Source organism: Artemia franciscana, chromosome 11 (genome assembly GCF_032884065.1).
Source record: "Artemia franciscana chromosome 11, ASM3288406v1, whole genome shotgun sequence".
Lineage (NCBI taxonomy): Eukaryota > Metazoa > Arthropoda > Branchiopoda > Anostraca > Artemiidae > Artemia > Artemia franciscana.
In genome coordinates, this window is record NC_088873.1 from 26,139,280 (window position 1) to 26,160,147 (window position 20,868).

At 35.9% G+C, this 20,868-nt stretch overlaps 1 protein-coding gene across 11 annotated transcripts in view; it reads right to left on the minus strand.

Moving 5' to 3' along the window:
- LOC136033020 (uncharacterized) overlaps positions 1-20,868 on the minus strand; it is a 408,980-nt gene that overhangs the window by 279,388 nt on the left and 108,724 nt on the right. For all 11 annotated transcript variants that reach the window (XM_065713569.1, XM_065713568.1, XM_065713566.1 and 8 more), the window contains one exon: positions 915-1,163. In XM_065713569.1, the coding sequence (XP_065569641.1) occupies positions 915-1,046 (132 nt within the window). In that variant the 5' untranslated portion in view covers positions 1,047-1,163. The remainder of the gene's footprint in view (positions 1-914; positions 1,164-20,868) is intronic.

Genomic DNA, 20,868 nt, shown 5'->3' on the forward strand with positions numbered 1-20,868 from the left:
ATACTGGCTGTGGGAGACAGAGAAATAGAGAAGGGGGGAGAAATTACAGAGAAGAAAGGATAAGATCGTTTTTATTGACTATCACAAGCCAAACAGAGGATTGCAGCCGTCCAACATCAGGCTCTTTGAGCCTTCCCTGTCGGTTGTGTGTGTTTATAGTTTTTGTAATTAGGTAGTTAATAAAGCATTCTAACGTCAAATAGACAATGAATACAATGAGTTCAGTTTAAAGAGAAAAAAAGACAAACACAAAAGTCAACATATAAAAAAGATCAAAAACAAATAAAACTAGGGGAGTTTAAATAGAAATTAAACCATTTAATAAAAGTATGAAAAATAACAGGGAAGAGGAAGAAAGAAGAGCAACAGGAAGAAGAAGAAACAGAGATTGAGCAGGTACTTGCTATATTTCAACCAAGTGGTTGAAAAGTAAAGATGCCCGTTCCTTCGCTAAGTCTTCGATACGACATTTTTTTCAGCAATAACGGAGAAAAGTTACTATTTAGCAAAACAAGTTACTCAATTAAATACAAAAACATTTATAGAATACATAAATAAACAATGCACACACATCAAACAAACATAAATTATTCGAAAATATTGGAAAAGCTATTCTATATTCAAGGGTACCCGCTGACATTTGTCCAAGGGGTATGTCGACTTCAAAACTATTTTTAGAGAAAGGGAGCTGAAACATTAGCTTTTCTCCAGAGAAGTGTTATATATTAATTGTTTTTAAATGCTACAACATTGTGTACTTGCTATGTTTGGTCTTACAAGTCGCTGAGGCTTACTGCTCTTTTCCCTGTAGGTGCTATTGTCTGCAATACTATTTTTTAACATGGAATCAAATATATATAATGTTGAAAACATGACAATTCTGCATTGTAAGAAATAAAATAAAGGAGACTTACTCTTGCCATTTTTGGAGCGAATATTGGTTGTCTTGTATGTGCTAACGGATAAACTTTTGTATTTTCTTGTATACTGCTTGTACTATTTATGGACGTATACTCCTTCAACACCACACCAGTTTTCAAATACATTTGTGTCAATGTAAATATAACGTTGCTATTGTTCCTGTTCACAACAACATACTTGCAGTGGAATGGAACTGGGAATTTTCCAGGGAAATTGGGAGTTTGAATTACTCCTTTTGTTTCCTGAAACAAAAGAAAGTATGTTAAAACTTGGCTATTTTATAACTTTCTATGAGACTTCCGAAACAAAAAAATTCGAGAGGAAAGATGTGTTCCAAACCTGGGCTGGTCTTTTTTAACTCGATGCTATACAGACTTTATAAGAAATAGACAGAAAGTACGGAGGTAATTTTTAATTTTGATGGAAGGGACAAATTTTTTCTGAGCTTAATTTCATCAAAACAGCGACAAAATCTAATTTTGTCGCTATAAGCAACAAAGTTAGCGACAAATTTAAATGCCACCGCTTATTACATAAGCGGTGGCATTTAAATTCTTACGATAGAAACCTGCGATTCACTCTAAAGACCGAAACCGATGGAAAAATACCTTTTCTAGATGTATTGATAATACGTAATGTGAATAAACTTGATTTTACGGTTTACAGAAACCCGACGCACAATAATAGATACCTTCACTTCAAATCTAACCATCCTCCACATGTCAAAGAGGCGTGGTAATATCTCTTGTGGATAGAGTACTTTATATCTGTTCAAAGCCGTATATTGAAAAAGAATAAAATTTTATTACAGACATCCTTTTTGGCAACGGGTATCCTATTTCTCTCATAAATAATGATATTGCTCAAAGATTAAAGATACATTCCTCTAAAGCCTTAAATCCCACACCAGTAAATGATTCGAATAAACCCACCATCATAATTTACCTAACTTATATCCCGAAAATTACTTCAAAACTGAAAAAAGTTTGTTTAAAAAATAATTTACATGTTGTCCTAACAAGTAATTTAAGTATAATGAATCTTCTCAATTCTGGTAAGGATAAAACCCCAATTAATCGTCTAAGAGGGGTGTATCAAATACCATGTAGTTGTGGAAATTATTACATTGATCAAACCCACAAAAATTTGGGAACAAGATTACAGCATCACAAAGAAAATATTGAAAAAGTATTAAAATCTAAAATTAGCTCCATATCTTTCGATTCAGCTTTAAGCAATCATATTTTTGAAAATCCAAACCATTATGTTCTACTTTAACGAAATAATTCTAATTAGCAATGACCAAGGAATCAAACAAACTGTCCGCGAGGCAATCGAAGTCAAAGGAAACTTAAATAATAATACATCCCTAAATAGAGACTTGGGTGAGTACACACTCAACCCAATGTACACAAAATTAATTATATAAAATAATCTAATTCAAAATAAAACAAAAATGGAACCAATAAAAACAAGCCGAATCCCAAAAGAACTACAAGATTAGCTGTGGAGAAGGCAAACATTGCAATAAGAAATTATTCCAATCTTTAATAAATAGTTAGTGAAATGAATGAACCTTTTTAGCTTGTAAAATGTTAGCTTTTATCACACAGTCTTGGCTGAACTTTTCGTTAAGAAGTAATGATGCCAAGGCTATTTTAAAAAACGGATTTTTAACCAAGAGCTTTTATTGTAAGTGTTTTTTTGTGTCATCTTTTATTATTTTCTTTGCTGATCACAGCCCTTATGTAGGGCCGAAATATTCAAATAGGTTTTGTTCATTCACTGTTTGGGAAAAAAGTCCTCATTATTCTCTCTTCTGTATTTATATTATATATAAGTAGCATTGGTAGCATATATATAAAGTAGTTGCATTGGCAATTTATCATGGTCGCGGTCACAAGTTGTTACAGTCAAAAGTAGTCACAGTCGCAGTTGTGGTCGCAATAGTAGTTGTCGTAGCAGCCTTGAAAGCTCCAATTAAATACCCTTGGCCATTCCTAATATGTTGCAGATACACTCTTTTGATAACCTGGATTCAAATAGTAGAATTTGGTTTTATCAAACATCCCTTAAACATTCACTGAAATTTCACCTTAATACTTTTAGCCTTTGTTGGACCCACCCAAATCAACCCCCCCCCCTTTCCCAAAAATAAACCCTATATGTAAGCAATCGGAAAATCGTATAATTTTCAACCTTTGCTTCGGGGGGGGGGGAGATGCGGAGGCCATGCCATCCTCGAAGGCATAGTTATTGGATCCTTTGCCTGTTTGAACAAACTGATTATCTAAAATTTCGAGAGGAAAAGTGGGGGTTTAGGAAAGGAACAATCAATTTCCCTCCAATTAATTTCCGACATCGCCCTCGGTGTTCCCTTTTTCAACTTAATACCTTCAGACGTTACTGAGATATTGTTGATACGACCTTTTGACAATCAACATGCGCACAGTGTATTTTAAATTCGCTCAACATCCCCCTCAAAATTTCCTGAAAGTTTTAGCTTAATTTCCAAACTGCTTTCGAAGACACAGAAACAATCATGGCTCATTTCCCGAAAACAATCCCTATATTAAAATAGTATTGAACTTGCATAACTGACAGTCTTTCCCATAAGAACAGTCTTTAAGGAGAGGGAAGCTAAATAAGGTGTGGGAGGGGACTGCTGCTCTCTATCAATTTCGACTCTTAAAAGGGAGCACCAGAACTCTCCATTCCCAATCAAATGAGCTACCTCTGAAGTTTCTACGACTACATTTCCATATAAAGTGGCTTTGGAAAAAATAAATAAATAACAAATTAAGCCTTATGGCTCTTTACTATAAGCAATGCAAGAGTGTAAAGGTACTTATGTCATATAGCCACCACACTCCCGTTCTTTGTCTGAGTAGAATCGGTTTCTTTCTATATCCATTCCAATACCGTATGTACTCGGTGATAATCAGCTTATTGTGGGAGAGATAAACTGCAGTATAGGTATATCTTAATAAAATATTTTATGTATAGAGTTGATATTTTCATTAGGCTAGGTTAGAAACCATTTAATATAATGCGTTCTGGTCGGCCTGATTTCCATAGTTCTCTATTATAGTTTCTATAATTTGCTACTAAAGTATTATATTTTCATTATATTTTAATTTATTTCAATAGGATTAACCTAACTCCACTTCTTGATTTAATTATTATTGAAGCTTAAAACGAACAGAAATTATTAACGAACGAATAAAAATATGCTAAACTTCTGGACAAAATCTTCTATATATATAAAAATAAGTTGTCTGTGTGTGTGTGTCGAGTGACGTCATGTTTGTGTGTCGACTGACGTCATGTTTGTCGATTGACGAAATTACACACCGGGATATCGGGACACAAATGACGACCGGGACATAGGGAATATAAATGATGACCGGGGCACTCAAAGAGAAAGCGACCGGGACACAAGGAATGTTCGATTAGCAATCACCATCAACAAAGCACCGGGACACAAATGACGACCGGGACACAGGGAATATAAATGACGACCAGGACACTCAAAGAGGAATTACAGACCGGGACACTGGAACACAAATGACGACCGGGACAAAAATGACGACCGGGACACCGTGAAACAGGGAATATAAATGACGACCGCGACACTCAAAGAGAAATTACAGACTGGGACACCGGGACACAAATGACGACCGGGACACAGGGAAACAACAACAACGGGGACGCCGGGGGGCACAGGGGGATATATAAATGACGACAGGGACACAGGGAATGTTCGATTAGCAATCACCATCAACAAAGCTCAAGGGCAATCATCAGAATAATGAGGTATAGATCTGAATACAGATTGTTTTTTCCATGGACAATTATATGTTGCATGTTCAAGAGTCGGTAAACCTGACAATCTATTTATATGCACAGACAATGGGACAGCCAAGAATGTTGTACATTCGCAAGTTTTACGTAGTTAAAAATATAAATATATCTATCTATATTCACAGGTGGGACACAGGGACACAACTATAATGGCACATAACTAATATGCGCGTAACGACTTGCGCGCGCGGGGGGGGCTTGGGGGCGCAAAGCGCCCCCACCAACTAGGTGTTGGGGTGGCGCGAAGCGCCACCCCAACAGCTAGTATTGTATAAGGATTTTCAATTTCGTCTCTTAGATATGAATGGCAAGGGTATACCACCACCAGTATCTTTGAGAAGGTTAACATAGAACATTGAAATAATTGCGAAATTTCCCGGTTTAGTTACATAATGGCCTCTGTTGGCACAGTGGGATTGGCTACAGCTTCGTAATATGGAACCCTGAATTTGAAATCAGCAGCAGCAACACACGGCAGGACCAACAAAAGGACCTTAGTAGTCAACAAAAATAGTTAATCCAACATGTTTAGTTACATTATATTTTTTATAAAATTTAGGCATTTAGTATGCCTTATTAGGAAAGCTTCCACAAGAAGTGCCTCTTAGATGCTTATGCTGGCATTGCTGAAAACATAAGTCATTTACCACACATGCACACAGGGAGGCGTGGAGTTAAAACTACGAAAACGACATTGTTTGTAAAACAGTGAACGAGAAAAAAAAATCTTCTATATCCGACGTTACAGTATCTGCCCCCTTTTTAAACAGTTGCTTTTCAGAAAAATTTTCTTCTATATTTTAAAGAAAGTAGCAGACCCATATGAACGAGATCTTTTAGAATCAGGTTAAATATTAATCCCTAAGAATCTCTGAAAGTTTCATTAACCTAGCACAACGACTTTCTGTAAAATATTAAAGAAAATTTGTCAAATGTCGATTTATTTGTTATAAGTGATATGTGTATTCATTTCATCACGGATTTTTTTTTTGTTAGACATACCATCGATATTTGTAACAGAAATGATTATTATGTTTAGATAATGAGTCTAATCGCGAAAAAGCCTTATGTTTATTGCTTGTCTACCTCTTTCTGGATATTTCCAATCGTTTGCCCATCCCGATGCAAGTTTCTGGGCGCAAATATTGATGCTAAAATATGTGAAACTCACAATATACGAAAATACATAACAAAAAACATAGAATTGAACCAACTACATCATAGTTCAACGCTCTCTGGAGCAGGAATTTGACTTTCTTTGGGGAAGGGGGGGGGCAACTGCCCTCTTTAGACCCCAATTTTCCTCCTCAGCGAAAATTTAGTTTTTTTTCAAAAATCTTGTCACAATTAAGATAAGCCAGCATAATTTAAGCATCAAGAGGAATGAATCAGTTTTCTTTAGTACATCTTTGCCTTCATGGTAGGCCTAGAATTAAATCAAAAAAAAGTTTTTTCTCCTGAAAGCAAGGAGCGAGATTAAAACTTAAAACACACAGCAATTATTCCGTATATGAAAGGGGCTGTCATCTCCTCAACACCTCGCTCTTTGCGCAAAAGTTTTTTATTGTTTTAAAAAACAGATCTGTGAGAAAGAGTCAAACTCTTTAATTAATTTCTGATCGTTTTTTGAATAATGGCAGGAAATCTGATTTTTTTAATATATCTGTTGGTTTCAAAACTTTTTTTTAAACCGTTTTTAGAGTTTTGCTTAGTATTGAGCCGGTTACTCCTTACTTACAGTTCATTACCACGAACTGTTTGAACCGCAATTTTTTCAGATTACTCTTTTGGTTGTTGTTACCTATATGAGGGAGTTGCCCCCTCCTCAATACCTCGATCTTTAAGCTAAAATGCTCGTGAATATATAAGAAGCTTATTATTCTAATTAAACGGTCCTTGTGCGTCAGGAATCATTCTTAAGTAATTGGAACAAAAGTAAAACATAAGCGTAGAGAGTGAGGTACTGAAAAGCGGGCAACCCCATGATATACGTAATAATTTTTGTTCGTTTGAAGTTTCAATGTTGTTCCTTACTTCCAGTTGGAAGAAACTCGTTTTTTTTTGTTTAATAACAACTAAAAGCCTAGAACATACAATATCTTTGGTTTATTATCTCATAAAAATCATAGTTAAGAAGCTGCTTAAGATAATATGAAATGCTAAGATTGGCCGAAAAATAACACAAACAAATTATTGTTTATATCGGCCATTATTTAGCAAAATACTAACTTCAGCGTAAAGACAAAGCACAGACGAGGAGAAGAAACTCCCTCATATACGTAATATGAAGGGGTTCACCTCCTCGACAATACTTCGCTCTTTGCACTAAAGTTCAAATTTTGTTCCAATTCTTTAAGAATTCCAAAGATTTCCAAACGCCGTTTACTTAGAATAAATACCTCTTTTAAAATTACTAAAAATACTTTAGCGTAAAGAGCGATATAGGGACGAGGGGACGAATCCCCTCACATACGTAATAATTTCTATTTGTTTCAAGTTTTAATGCTGCTCTTCACTTCAGTTGTAAAAACTTGTTTTTTTTTAATTTAATTTATGATTATTTTTTTAATAATGCTGGGAAATCCAGCACCCTGTTCATGGAAAATCTTTTCCCCCCATGAAAAATTCCTCCATGGAATAATCCTCCCACATAATCCTTTCCCCGACCCCCTCCCCCCACAAGAAAATCCCCCTGGGCAAAGATCATATTAAGTCGTCCTGAAAGACGTAGTTATTAGATTTTCTGGCTATGTTGAACAAAGGAACCCTAGTTGCACTCCATTTTTGGTAACTTAAAAAGGGCACTAAGACTTTTAAATTCCGATACGACCACCTCTTGGGAAAAAAACAACAACAAACAAACCAACAAACACGCATCCGTAATCTTTCTTCTGGCAGAAATATAAAATTCCACATTTTTGCAGATATGAACATGAAACCTCTACCTTAGGGCTCTTTAATGTAATGAATCGGATGGTGTTATTAATATTCTATGACATTTAGCAAGTGTTTCCCCCTTTTTTCGAGAATAAGGCAAATTTTCTCAGGCTTGTAACTTTTAATGTTTAAGACTAAACTTGATGAAATTTATATATTTAAAATCAGCATAAAAATTCGATTCTTTTGATGTGTCTATTTGTATCAGAATTCCGTTTTTTAGAGTTTTGGTTACTATTGAGCCGGGTCGCTCCTTACTTACATTACAGTTCGTTACCACAAACTGTTAGGTATGGCGCTTTTTTTGGTTTTCACTGTTAATTTCACTTGATTTGGGAAAAGTGGAGCACAACAGTCGCGCTACCCATGCTAAAATGCGACTTTTCTTGGTTTTAAAGATGGAGGACTGTAAACTTTTAGTTAAAGGATATAGCCTTAGAGGATTGACTGGCTGTTTCAGAATTTGCATTCTTCGACAAGTCCTTCCTTTTTGGAGGGCTAAATTGATCTTTTGTGATGCTAAATGGCCAAAATGGCACCTTGATATGGCATAATCTCTTTCATTACCAAAAAAGGGCAATAGATAGTTTCATATACATTTAAACGAGCACTCCCTCGATGTTTTACGATCGCTAGCTACATACAATTATCCATGGGGAAAAATTCGAAATAAGGTGAGAAATCTGAAGTGTGGATGCAGTTTGCAAAGGTCTGAAACCATGCAAAAATGGGATTTTTCAGTGGGTGACTGTTAACCTCCACCTTAAGTTACCCCAAAATGCAGACTTCTATGCTGTACTTTTATATTCATTTTATATCATGCTTAAAAGGTTCAAGGTTTTTTTTTAGAATTGCCAAAAGTTTGTTTTCGTAACCACAGTTTATTGTTCTGCTGAATCTGAATAATAGTTATTATTTCTGAATCTACGTCGGATGAGGAAAATTCCCACAAGAAAGCATTTTAGAAAACGTGCTTTTAAGCTTTAGGGTACTATAGACCTTGGTTCACTCTTTACAAGGTCACAGCCATTGATATGCAAAATCCAACCCACTGAACCTGGTTAGATTTTCGCAGCCAAATTTTTATAAATCCGGGTTGGCACGCATACATGAACTTCTTATGGTCGAAGCAAATTAAAAGAAACATGCTAAAATATAGGAAATTTTGTGGATACATTGAGATTACATGGGCATGAGCCCCTGTTTATGTCCCGAAATAGGGATTCCAAAAATTCACTAGACAGGTCATCCTTTGTTTGTGAATTCCCTATTATAATCTTTGGTACTAGTTTCCAGACGGCTTTCACTCAGAAGAGAACCTCGGAATCCTGCTTAAATTTATAAATCACGTTCTATACGCTAACAAAACATTGTTTATGTTCCCATGCGGCCAACCCTGACCCTGACTTTCTATCTGGCCTTATATTTGTGCCAATGGTCATATATTCTGTGCCTCAAATCCCCAAGATACAAAAAAGTAAGTAGCCCTTTAAAAGTGAAACAGGATTTAATACGAACGTAATTGCATTTTTTTAAGGTATTTTGCACAAATCCAGCTTTTGTCGGAGAATTTCAATTTCACAAACATTCAGATATATAGATAGATACAAGGACTGTAAAAACTTTTAAAGAGATAAGCCAAGTTTCGACTGAAAAAGAAAATTAGGGAGACTGAGCAAATTATGCTAGAATCCACTATTTAAATGCACGTCATTTAAGGCAAGGTGCTACGCACTCGTTGTTACTGGTGTAGATAAACATGCGCATCCAATTTTTCCTCCTAGACAGTCCCCAAGTCAGCCTCCAAACATCCTTCATTCTTGCAATTCTTCCTCCTTGCAAGTCTGTGTACTCAAAGAATGAATTTTCTTGATGTTTGAATCATGGACGCTAGGGAATACAATTATTGAAATCTTTTTTTCTCATAAGGATATTAGATAAGTTAGTGCAACGCGGCTGAACAAGATTATTTTTTTTTTAAACGTATTATTCTTATTCAAGTGAAGAGTGAAGTTGAAACTTAAAACAAACTCTAACTACTGCTTTGTAGATTACGCAAGGAACTGAATCGCCATATTTTCCAGTTTATGTGTTACTGTGAATGTCCGAAATCTGTTTAATGTCGACATTCATCGGTATATCCCAAATTCCTTTTTCTTTACTTGGATTAAATTTGCTTTGCAAATCAGTCTTTTCAGTCTTAGAGGGTTAAAGTTAAAGTTAGGCAAGGTAAGGTTAGGTTAAATTACGTTATAAATCTCAGAAATTGGTTAAAAACTTAACCAAACCTGTCACCATCAAACCTTGTATAAAATTGAAAAAGTCGACTAGCAACACTGACTAGTTCAGTTCAGCTCAGTTCAGTTTGTTAACATCAAAATAAATGGACAACAATAACTTTCTACCCCTACAAGGCTCCATGGCCCGTTACATAGGGGTTAAAACAAAAATAAATACCAAATAAAGAGTCTCTTCTTAAAAAAAAACAAAACAAAACAAGAAATCCAATTAAATAATCGAAGAAAAAAAGTTAATCCAAGGAAAAAATAAACTCCAAGACTAAATCCAAGAAAAACTAAATCCAAAACTAAATCCAAGAAAAAAGTTATTTTATACATTCACCGATGAATGTCGAAATTCACCAATTTTGGACATTCATGGTAACATGCGGACAATTCTTAGAACTTGCGCCTTGCTGAGAGCACAATACCGACCCCACAAAACAGGATGCTCTCTTAGGAGGAAAAAATTCCATAGGTAGCCTGCAGAAATTAGGATGAAGTAGGAGCGTGCGTAGTTATGTTGATCTCAGGTGGCTTGGTGCTGATGAATGTCGAAATTCACCAATTTTGGACATTCATGGTAACATGCGGACAATTCTTAGAACTTGCGCCTTGCTGAGAGCACAATACCGACCCCACAAAACAGGATGCTCTCTTAGGAGGAAAAAATTCCATAGGTAGCCTGCAGAAATTAGGATGAAGTAGGAGCGTGCGTAGTTATCTTGATCTCAGGTGGCTTGGTGCTGCAGTGAGTTGTTAATAGTAGTAGTAGTCTACAGAAAATAAATGACTAATCTTTAAAGCTCTCAATAATCTTTCTCCGACAGTTTGTCACTGACCTTTTAAATAGGTTATAATAATCAAACAGTTCGTGGTAACGAATTAAGAAGCGATCCGGTCCAGTAGTAACCGACAATCTCAAATTCAGCATATCAGAGAGCCCCTTTGCAGAGATTTCAAGCTCTTATCTACAAAACTGAGGAGACTTACATTTTTTTTTCCAGAGATGAAAGTTCACGAACGCGTGTTTATTTATTTCGTTTTTCCTTAGGGGTGAATGTGTCGGATTAACGGTCCTATAAGATCGGGAGAGCATCTAGGACAATCGTATTCGAACAATGAATGCAGGGAAGGTGGCGTTTGCTACCATTTTATGCCATCATCCAACGACTTTGCCCTAAAGAGGGCAAAGTTGCCATCGTTGGACAATTCTGAAATAGCCAATCGATTTATGAGCCTCGCATTTGCAAAAGAAAATAATGCCGCACGGTAAAATATTCGTAAGGATACATTGTCTAGTCTATGTAAGATAAATTAAGTTATAAAAAAAATAATTAGAATTAAGAAGAAATTTCTAGGGGTAAATTGTCCAGGAAATTTTCAGTGGGAATTTTCTATGGAGTTGGGCGGGCTGATTTCTCAGCTTGATTTGAAAAACGACAAGAGGTTAAACAAAAAAAAAATGTTGTTTCAGCTGAAAGTAAGGAGCAACATTACAACTTAAACCGAGCAGAACTTATTCCGAAATTGAAGGGGGCTGTCCTTTCCTCTTCTGACTTCTTGTGCCATTTTTTTAAGAATTACTGCTGAAACACAAGGGTCATTGAATTGGAATAAAAAACTTTTTTTCAAATCACTAAAAAACTTCAACGCAAAGATCGAGGGTTAAAGACTGGGCAACCCCCCTCATGTACGGAGTAATTTATATTCCTTTTAAGTTTTAATGTTGCTCTGTACTTTCAGCCAAAAGCATCTGTTTTTTTTTTAAATACAATTCTCTAAAAAACTCAAGCAGGCTTAGTACTCAGTAAGGTGCTAGTTTTTAGGATTGTATAGATATTAGAAAATATCACGAATCAGTTTAGTTGAGCTTGTTTCGTAGATTTACCTTACGAAATCTGCAAGGCAATAAATTTGTTCGTTTTAGTTTCAACTTCTCTCTTTACTTCAGAAGGGTAATTTTTTGAAATAAACTTTTCGTTTGCTTTATATTTTTTTACACATACAATTAACCTTACAAAAAGATCTTTGTATAAATTTCCAATAGGCCCACTAGGCCTCTGCCTAGGGACAAACAATGCCAGGAGGCACAGTAAATTATCACTGAGTGATATTTTCTTAACGTAAACTAGACTGCTGTGATTTATCGTCAAAGTGCCAGATGCACTCTGCCACCGCGCTGCCAATTCACAGAAAACTGATTTTAAAACAACTCAGAAATTCCGTGGCCACTTGTAAACTGTCACATGCCTCCCGAGAATGGCAGCTGAGAGTTCGGTAACACCTCTCTCTCTCTCTTTCATTACTTTCGGCTCATTAATGGCGTTCTGTTCAGTGCTTCCACTATCCCCGAATTTTCGGGAATTTCCGCGAAAATCTAGCAAAAACGGATTGGGAAAACACTTGGGCCTAAAAGCGTCAAGGCTCAAATCTGGCCCAGGTGGCACCTTTAATTGGCTTTGAAGCTTTTCCAATCGAGAAATAGCATTAACAATTGCCTTTGGTGGTGCCACTATACAATGGAGTCGATTGAGACAAATTTACAAGATACATATTAGAATAGGAAGTAGCTTTGAGCTGGGCCATTAAACCTCTTTTTTCGATGCTGAGGTAATTTTCTAGTTCTAGCAGAAAAAAAAAACTAAACATAAATACTGAGATACATGCTAGCCTAAAAAAAGCTATTTTTATCGTTTTTCAAAATGGGGGTTCAAAACTTCCATGAAAAGTTGGTTGGCTATCTTATAAAATGCATTCCCTGGCAGTTTAAACCCTCTCTGGACAAAAAATTGATGCTTTGTGGCTAAAAATGGCAGAAAGTACCATTCTGCTATGAGAAATTCTCTTTTGTTACTTAAAAGAACACTAGATGTTCTGAATTCCTTTCAGCTGGGTCCCTTACCCGCATCCTAATACGATCAACTCTTGGAAAAAAAAAAACAAAGGAAAAAAAGTAAAACATCAATGCCTCCCACGGAAAAGGGGGATTTTGCTTCTCTCTTAAGGTTAGGAAATAAAATTCTCTTATTTAAGATTTTCAACCATGGTCATTCCTTTGGTGCACTTTTCATTTTTATTTGACTATATTCAAGGGATTTTAGGCACTTTTCAAAAAGCCCATAAACTTGTTCTCGCAATAAACTCTTACTATTTGAATCGATCGACGTAATAGTTACCGTTCCTAAATCAGCTTGAAATGAGAATTTTTTCTTACGAAACATTTTTTAAAGAAGTTTTTATACTTTTGATTACGATGGGCCTTGGTTTGCTTTTTACTAGGTTGCAGTTGTCGCTAAAAACCGTGATTTTGAAAGATCTTAGTGTATTTGAAAATAAGAAAAAATATACTTAAAGCATTGTTCAAGCAAACTAAAAATATTTTAAGTTAATTATAATCGATTGTGTGTTTTATTTTCCAGTGTAGATCAATTAACAGCTACCGGTCTGATCAGTCATCATGCTGAATTTCCCAGGTTGATGTGACAAAATTATCTTTAGTAAAAGAAGGCTTTTTCGGAAAAATTTCAAGTTTCTCGCTTCGCTTCTTTATTTCTTAATTTTTATGCCTATACGTTTTAGCTGAAAAAAAAAGCAAAGGAAAAATGAGTGTCGCTACAAAAATTTTATTAGAAGCGAAGAATACGTATCCAGGTTTATTGTTAAAAGGCTAACCACTGGCAAAAAGGATACAACCATTGTTGACATGACAGGGCTTATTAAAATTATAAACAATCTAGCTGATTGGGAGAAAAATAATGTTCTACTCAAATTTAGTGTTTCTGTGATATCGACAACAAAATGCGCTGAATGGAAGGAGGACACAGCCAAAAACTGGTTCGATAAGTGATCACGGACTCAAATTACAAACATATTTATAGATTTTGGATCACTGGTAAAACATGTTCGAGCATTAAAATACTAAAGTATAGTTCAGGCGCTGTCAACATATGCGATGATGGTATGGTGATGTATTTATTTTTCGTCACTTTAAATTTATTTCACTCCCTCTGGAAGCGTTCCAGCTTTTTTAGGTTATGTGTCAAGCAATTTACGAGTAGTGAAGTTGACTATAATTACACTTCAGCATTATCCTCTGTAACTATTCTAACTGTTATAGCACTAGCCTGCGTTTTTACACGTGTGGTAGCATTTGGGTATAATTAGAGTTTATGGTCCTTTACCTTTTACTATTCAAATTTGTATTACGTTCTAGTTACTTAATTAATGAGAAACGAGACTAGTCTTAGATTAGTAAGCAAAAAATTGTACTTATTTGAGCTTGAAATAAGAGAGTACGGTTAAAAATAATGGGCATGCTAGCAAACTCAGATTGGTTTAATGTAATTAAATATCTGAGTAAATTGTAAGTTAAATTAAATAATTTTTAATAAATTAAATGACAAAGAAATTATTTGATAAATATAATAGAATTATTTCATATCTAACAAACTATTAAATAAAAAAAATATGTTAGAACAAATTAGATATTTAATGGATATTGCGATCAAACAGAAATAATGGGTATGGTTGCAAATTGGGCTCGGTTTTATGTAATTCAATTTAAAAGAAGGTTTTCAACGCAAAGTAAAGAGGAAACTGAAACTTTGAACCAGACGAAACTAGCTTATATAACGTCACAAATTATATAGGATACTTCACTGAAGGCAAAATACATATTAAATATTTTCAGCTTTTCAACTTTAAAAAATCAAAAATTATCATGACTTTAAGGAATGAATATTTGTATATACATATCGAACTGCCAGCCAATCCAGAATTCATTTGTTTGTTGTTTTTTTTCATTAAAGACAAAATTAAGTTTTGGTCTTCAAAAGGCATTATGTTTTGGTCTTCAGAGCTACTACTTCTGCTCGTTTTGAGTTTGACTTGGTTATTATTTGTAATTTCTCTTCGTTTTGGGCTTCATTTATTTATTGATGATGATTTGTGGTAATTTTACGTTTGGAAGATTATTTGACTTTATTTCTGCTCATTTTCGGTTTAATGAAGCTCTTTACTTTTCTTTGACAAACTTATTTTGCGGGAAAAGTTTTTCAAATGAGTCTCTGTTCGGTTTTCATTAACATAGTCTTTTTGATGGGAAAGAAAAAAAAACATTCTAAATCTTTTTGGATTTTTTCTATAAGAATCCATAGCTTGGTTTGCTATTTGTATGTTGGAGAAAATATCCCACCCGTTTTAACAATATATACCCTTTTGCAAATCACAAAACAAATAGTATTACGCTCAGTCGTTCTTGGGATATTGCTAAGATGTCTTATTAGCAATATTTAGTTTTGAAGAATAATGAGCAAATTGCATAACTGTGGGGGCTGGACATACCCAATATCCCCGGAGACATAGCTACTAGACCATTCAACTGTGCTGAACAAAATGGCTCACTTACAATTTTGGTTGGATGTGTCTGGAAAATTAATCAGCTTGGGAAGAAGGCTGCTTGCACACCAATCATTTTTGACTCTTAAAAAGGACACTAAGACTTTTAATTTCCAATCTGAACAGCTCCTTTAAAAGTTTCTATGTTATTGCTATATATGATAGCGCTGCATTGCCTACAATAATGTTTATATGCCCTTTTGAAGACATGTATGATATAGTTTTTTTCTGTTTAATTGAAACTCCACCTGAACGTTCCCTAAAAGTTTTTCCTTGATGCCCTTAGTGTCATTAGTTACAGCAATCGTAGCAGTAGTAGTAATAGCGTACACATAGTGGTGCCTTCTCCTTACTTCAAAAGCCAGCACAGCCTACCCTAAAGGTTGAACTTAATCAAATAATCCGTTCCTGATATTTTTCTGTGTCACCTTTTTGAAAGTTTACATGCTCATAGTTTGTTTTGATTTAGTTCAACATCCGCTTAAATCTTCCTTGATAGCTTCACCTTAATGCCTTCAGCTTGTGTAGAAGAAATAGTTCCAGTTGCAGTAGTTGCATTATTAGCAGCATACACATAACACCTTTGATTTTCGTCAACATCCCCCTTAACACACGCTGAAAGTTACACTTAAAAACATAAACCGATCCGGAAGCATTGATGATACGCCTTCTTGACAATCTCTATGCGCAAAGTTTTTTTCGGTTTAGTTCAATACTGTTACAATATTCCCAAAATGTTTCAGCTTCCCAATTTTTCTCCAGTAGTAATAGTAGTAGCAGTAATAGTAGCAGAAGAATTAATAGTAGCAGCCGTAGCTTTAGTAGCAGAAGTAGTAGCAGCAGTAGTACTGGTAGTGGCAGTAACAGCAGTAAATAGTAGTAGTAAGCATAAGCAGAAGCAGTAGCATTAGGATGCAAATATTATCTTTCGGTTAGTTCAGCATCCCCTACAACAAGCCCTGAAAGTTTCAGCTTCAAACACTAAAGTATTCTTAAGACATTGCTGATACGCTCTTTTGACAACCTACATACAGGTTGCTGTTATGATTCAGTTCGCCTTACCCCTCGATATTCCTAGAAAAATTCCAACATTCTCCGAAAGTAGTTACAATAGAAGTAGTAGTTGGAGTAGTATCAGTAGTAAAAGTAGCAGTGGGAGTAGCATTAGTGGTAGCTTGCATACATATATTTTATAAATTGAAAGTTCCAATTTAATGTACTCAGTTACTCCTGAGTTACGCCTTTCTGCAACCCAGATTCATATAACAAGTTTTTCTTTAGTTCAACACACCCCTCAACATTCTCTGAAAGGCTCACCTGAATTCCCTTCGTCTTTTTGGAAAAAAAAATGTCAAGTATGCCCACCTTTCTCAATAATATATTTTGTATGTAAAGGATGGACAAATGGCCTAACTTTAAGCCCTTCCCCTCAGGGCTGTAGGGGACATCACAAAAGACGTAATTACTGGACCTTTCAACTATGCTAAATATAACGACTGTCACGCAATTTTAATGGATGTGTTTTGGGGAATTATGAGTATGGGGGGGGGGGGGGAATCGAGAAATGACCACATCTTGGCTAACTCACAGGTCTGGCCCGGAAGAAGTGGTGGGGCCTAGCATACAAGCGATGCGTTTTATTGTATCTAGTAATTTTTTATCTTATTTATTCTTGGGTGACCTCAAGTCCTTCTTACTTAGGAGTGCTTTAGAATCGTGAACGTCCTTTGAACGTCTCTATAACATTATTTATACTTCTCATCTAAATCCAGTAGGCACTCTTAGTACAATAAGTTCAGCTTCTAAGTGGAACGCTACCCTAGTATTAGTCACCTTAAGACCGTACCCCTTACCCCCTCCAAGGTTCAGATTAACATCACTTTACTATACTATTTTGAAAAAAAATGACTGTCTCACAATTTGTAATGGATGTGTTTTTGGGGAATTATGAGCGTGGGGGGTAGGGGTTGGTTGTACCTCCTATCACTTTTAACTCTTAAAAAGGCTACTAGAACATTCCATTTCAATTAAAACCCTATATGTCCCTGGGGTATAAATTCAAACTTTGCTCCAGGGCTCTTGGGGATAATATCAACCCTAGAGGTATTTTTATAAGATCTTTGGATCACTTAGAACAAAATGGCTATCACAAATTTCAATCCAATGCATTTGTGAAAAATAAGGAATGAGGAGGGGTGTTTACCCTCCGATCACTTTTGACTCTTAAGAAGAGAAGTATAACTTTCAGTTTCCGATCAAATGAGCCTCCTCCAAAGTTGAAACGACCACTCCTTCCATAAGAATCTCATATGCCCCAGGGTATAACTTACAACCCTTTCCCCGACGCCCTGGGGGGCCGACCTTCGAGGCATTTTTATATGACATTTGAATACTTTGAACAAAATAGCTATTTCAAAACTTAAGTCGGATGCATTTGAGGAAAAGAGAACATGAAGGATCAATTTCCCTCTGATCACTTTAGACTCTTAAAAAGGAACCAGAGCTTTCAATTTCCAATCAAATTTCCAATCAGAACCTCCTCAAAATTTATACGGTCACCACTTTCCTAAGAACCTTAAATGCCACCGGGGCGCAACTTACAACCCTCGCCCCCCCGGCTTTGGCTGTTAGTGTCAACTCTGGAGCATTGCTATGTGAAATTTGGACTATTTAGAGCATTACTACTATTTTAAAATTTTAATTAAATACATTTAGGTAAACGAGGGCCTGAGGAGGGGAGGGGGGATAGTTAACCCCCACACGACTTTTGACTCTTAAAAAGAGCACTAGATATTCCGCTGTCCAATCAAATGAGCCCGCTCCGAAGTTTACATGCCCATCCCTTCCGTAAAAAAAACTGTATGTTATATGGCATAAATATGTTAAGGGCATAACTTATAGACCTTGCTCTGAGAGAAGGGGGAGTACTTTCCCCAAAAACATAATTACCGGACCTTTCAACTATGCTAAACGAAATGGCTATCTCAAAATTTTTATATAAGCTTCTTAAGACGCCTTATGATTCTCGTTGAACCATTTATGGTGAGGCTCAACCTGACTCGTGAGCCTTTGCATTGAAATTAAGATTGAAAGTTTAAGCTAAACTGGTAATATGGTAAAACTGGCAACACAAACTACGACAGTGGTAGAAATATAAGCCTGCGCCTGTTTAGAGAACAACGGGGGCTTTAGTTGCGTAACTTCTTTATCGGATTTGCTGAAAGAAAAGGTTTTCCACTTGAATTGGGTTTTTGGTATTCGGATCGGCAATTTTTGAGATTTAAAATCGGTTCAGTAATTTGCTAATTTCGGGAACCAAAGGCTTTTAAAGTCGGGTTAGTAGCTCCTTAATTCTGATACCCAGGATTTCAATCCTGACAAATTTTTTTATTTGGTTCAGATCAGTGGCACTAGTTCATAAGAATAGGGGAGAGGAAGAAGTATGAATTTTAAATTTTTGAATGAAGCCAAAAAATCATATTTTTCTAAACCTTTGATAGGAACTTTTTCAAGCTTTTCTGCTACATGAAGATAGAGAAAAAATACAGTTTTCAAATGGTTAGAGCAGTTGCGAATCTCCTCCTTCTAAGTGGTGTGACTATCACAAGGGATGGATACCAGGGAAGTTTTTCTAGCATAGTTCTTGGTTAGAGCAACTGTGTATATTTTGTGGTAGAAGTCATAAACTTCTCCTTGCTTTAACCTTACACGTTTGTCTCTAAAGAGGCGAGGGAGGGTTGAGACAGCATATCAACAAACATACATTCTCTATTTACTTCCATTTACATTGCTGGTTAATGTTTTCCCAGCAAAACGGTTTTACAAATGCTGGTCCCATTGTTACCCGTTGAATATAGCCTATTGTCATGTTACCTACAATACGCTATTGATTTTACTGAGCACCATATCCTTATCCATTATTGAACTTGTAAAAAAGAAAAACCAATGCATTTCCGAGTTTGACATTTCTGTTTTTACAGGATAAATAAATTGATTCGTTCTACATTATAGTTGTAATATGTAAACATGTATTTCTCAAATGTCACTCTTCACATGCTAATAACCTAACTCACTACCATACAACTAGGCTTGGGCCATTAGCTACATTTGAAAGAGTAAAGTTCTTTTTCAATAAATAATATTATAGTACTACTACTAAAAACTCATCACGGCACCAAGCCGCTTGAGGCCAACATAGCTACACAAGCTCTTCCTCCATCCTAATCTTTTGAGAGTATCCCTCCTTACACCCACCCAGGAAGTTTCATTTCCCTTAAATCTTTCTTTAAGGCATCCTTTAACCCCAACCACAAACGACCTAATTACCGTTTAGCCCTAGACGGTTGGCCGAGAAAGACAATCATCGGCAATCTGTCGTCCTTCATCCGCAGAACGTGCCCTAGCCATCTCAACCTTTCTCTCATTATAGCCTTAGAAAGCAGGATTGAACCACACTTTCCGTACAGCCTACTGCTTGAAATATTGTTAGTCAGCCAGGTACCCAAAACAATCCGTAGGCAATTTCTCAGGAAAACATCTAGTACATCTTCGTCCGTTCTTCAAAGCGCTCATCCTTCAAAACCATATTTTACCACTGACATCACTGCAGCTTCCGATATTCGAATCTTGGTTCGTGCTGTTTTAATATCTTCACTGCTCCCACCGTCTTTACTAATAATACTAACAAGGTACGTGAAGCTGTCCACTTGATTAATCTTTTCATCACCCAATGTCACCTTTCCATCTTCATGTAATCCCAGCCATAGCCTTCTTAACATTCATTTTCAAATTTATTCTAGCACCCTGAACTCGCAAAACCTCTAAAAGTTTATCAATTTTGCTCATACTTTCAACTAGGATAACTAAATCATCAGCATAATCTAAGTCTAAGAAAGTTTTTCATCCCCATTTGATTCCCATTGCCCATTGTTGTTTTTCCATTGCCCTTTCCTGTACTCCTAAACACAAAGTCCATCAAAATAATCCATACAAAGGGGAATAGAACACAATCATGCTTAACTCTTGATTTGATACGAAACCAGCTGCTAACCTCACTTCCTACCTTAACCGCAGCAGTGCTATTCTCGCCAATGGCACTAATCACCTTAATGTATTTGTCTGGTAAACCATACAAGGATAAGACCTTCGTTAAAGCTCTTGTATCAACAGAATTGAATGATTGTTCAAAATCCATAAAACTGAGGACTAAAAAGTGTTTGGTAACTTAGCTTTTTTTTTCCTCTTTGATTTTGTGGTCTCCCATTGCCTTTCCTGTGCTCCTTAAGATAAAGTCCTTGAAAATGATGCATATAAAGGGGCACAGAGCACAACCCTGCTTTATTTCTGATATAATACGAAACCAGCTGCTAACCTCATTTCTTATCTTAACTGCAGAAGGGTTATTCTCATACATAACACTAATCACTTTAATGTATTTGTCTGGTATACCATGTAAGGATAAGACTTT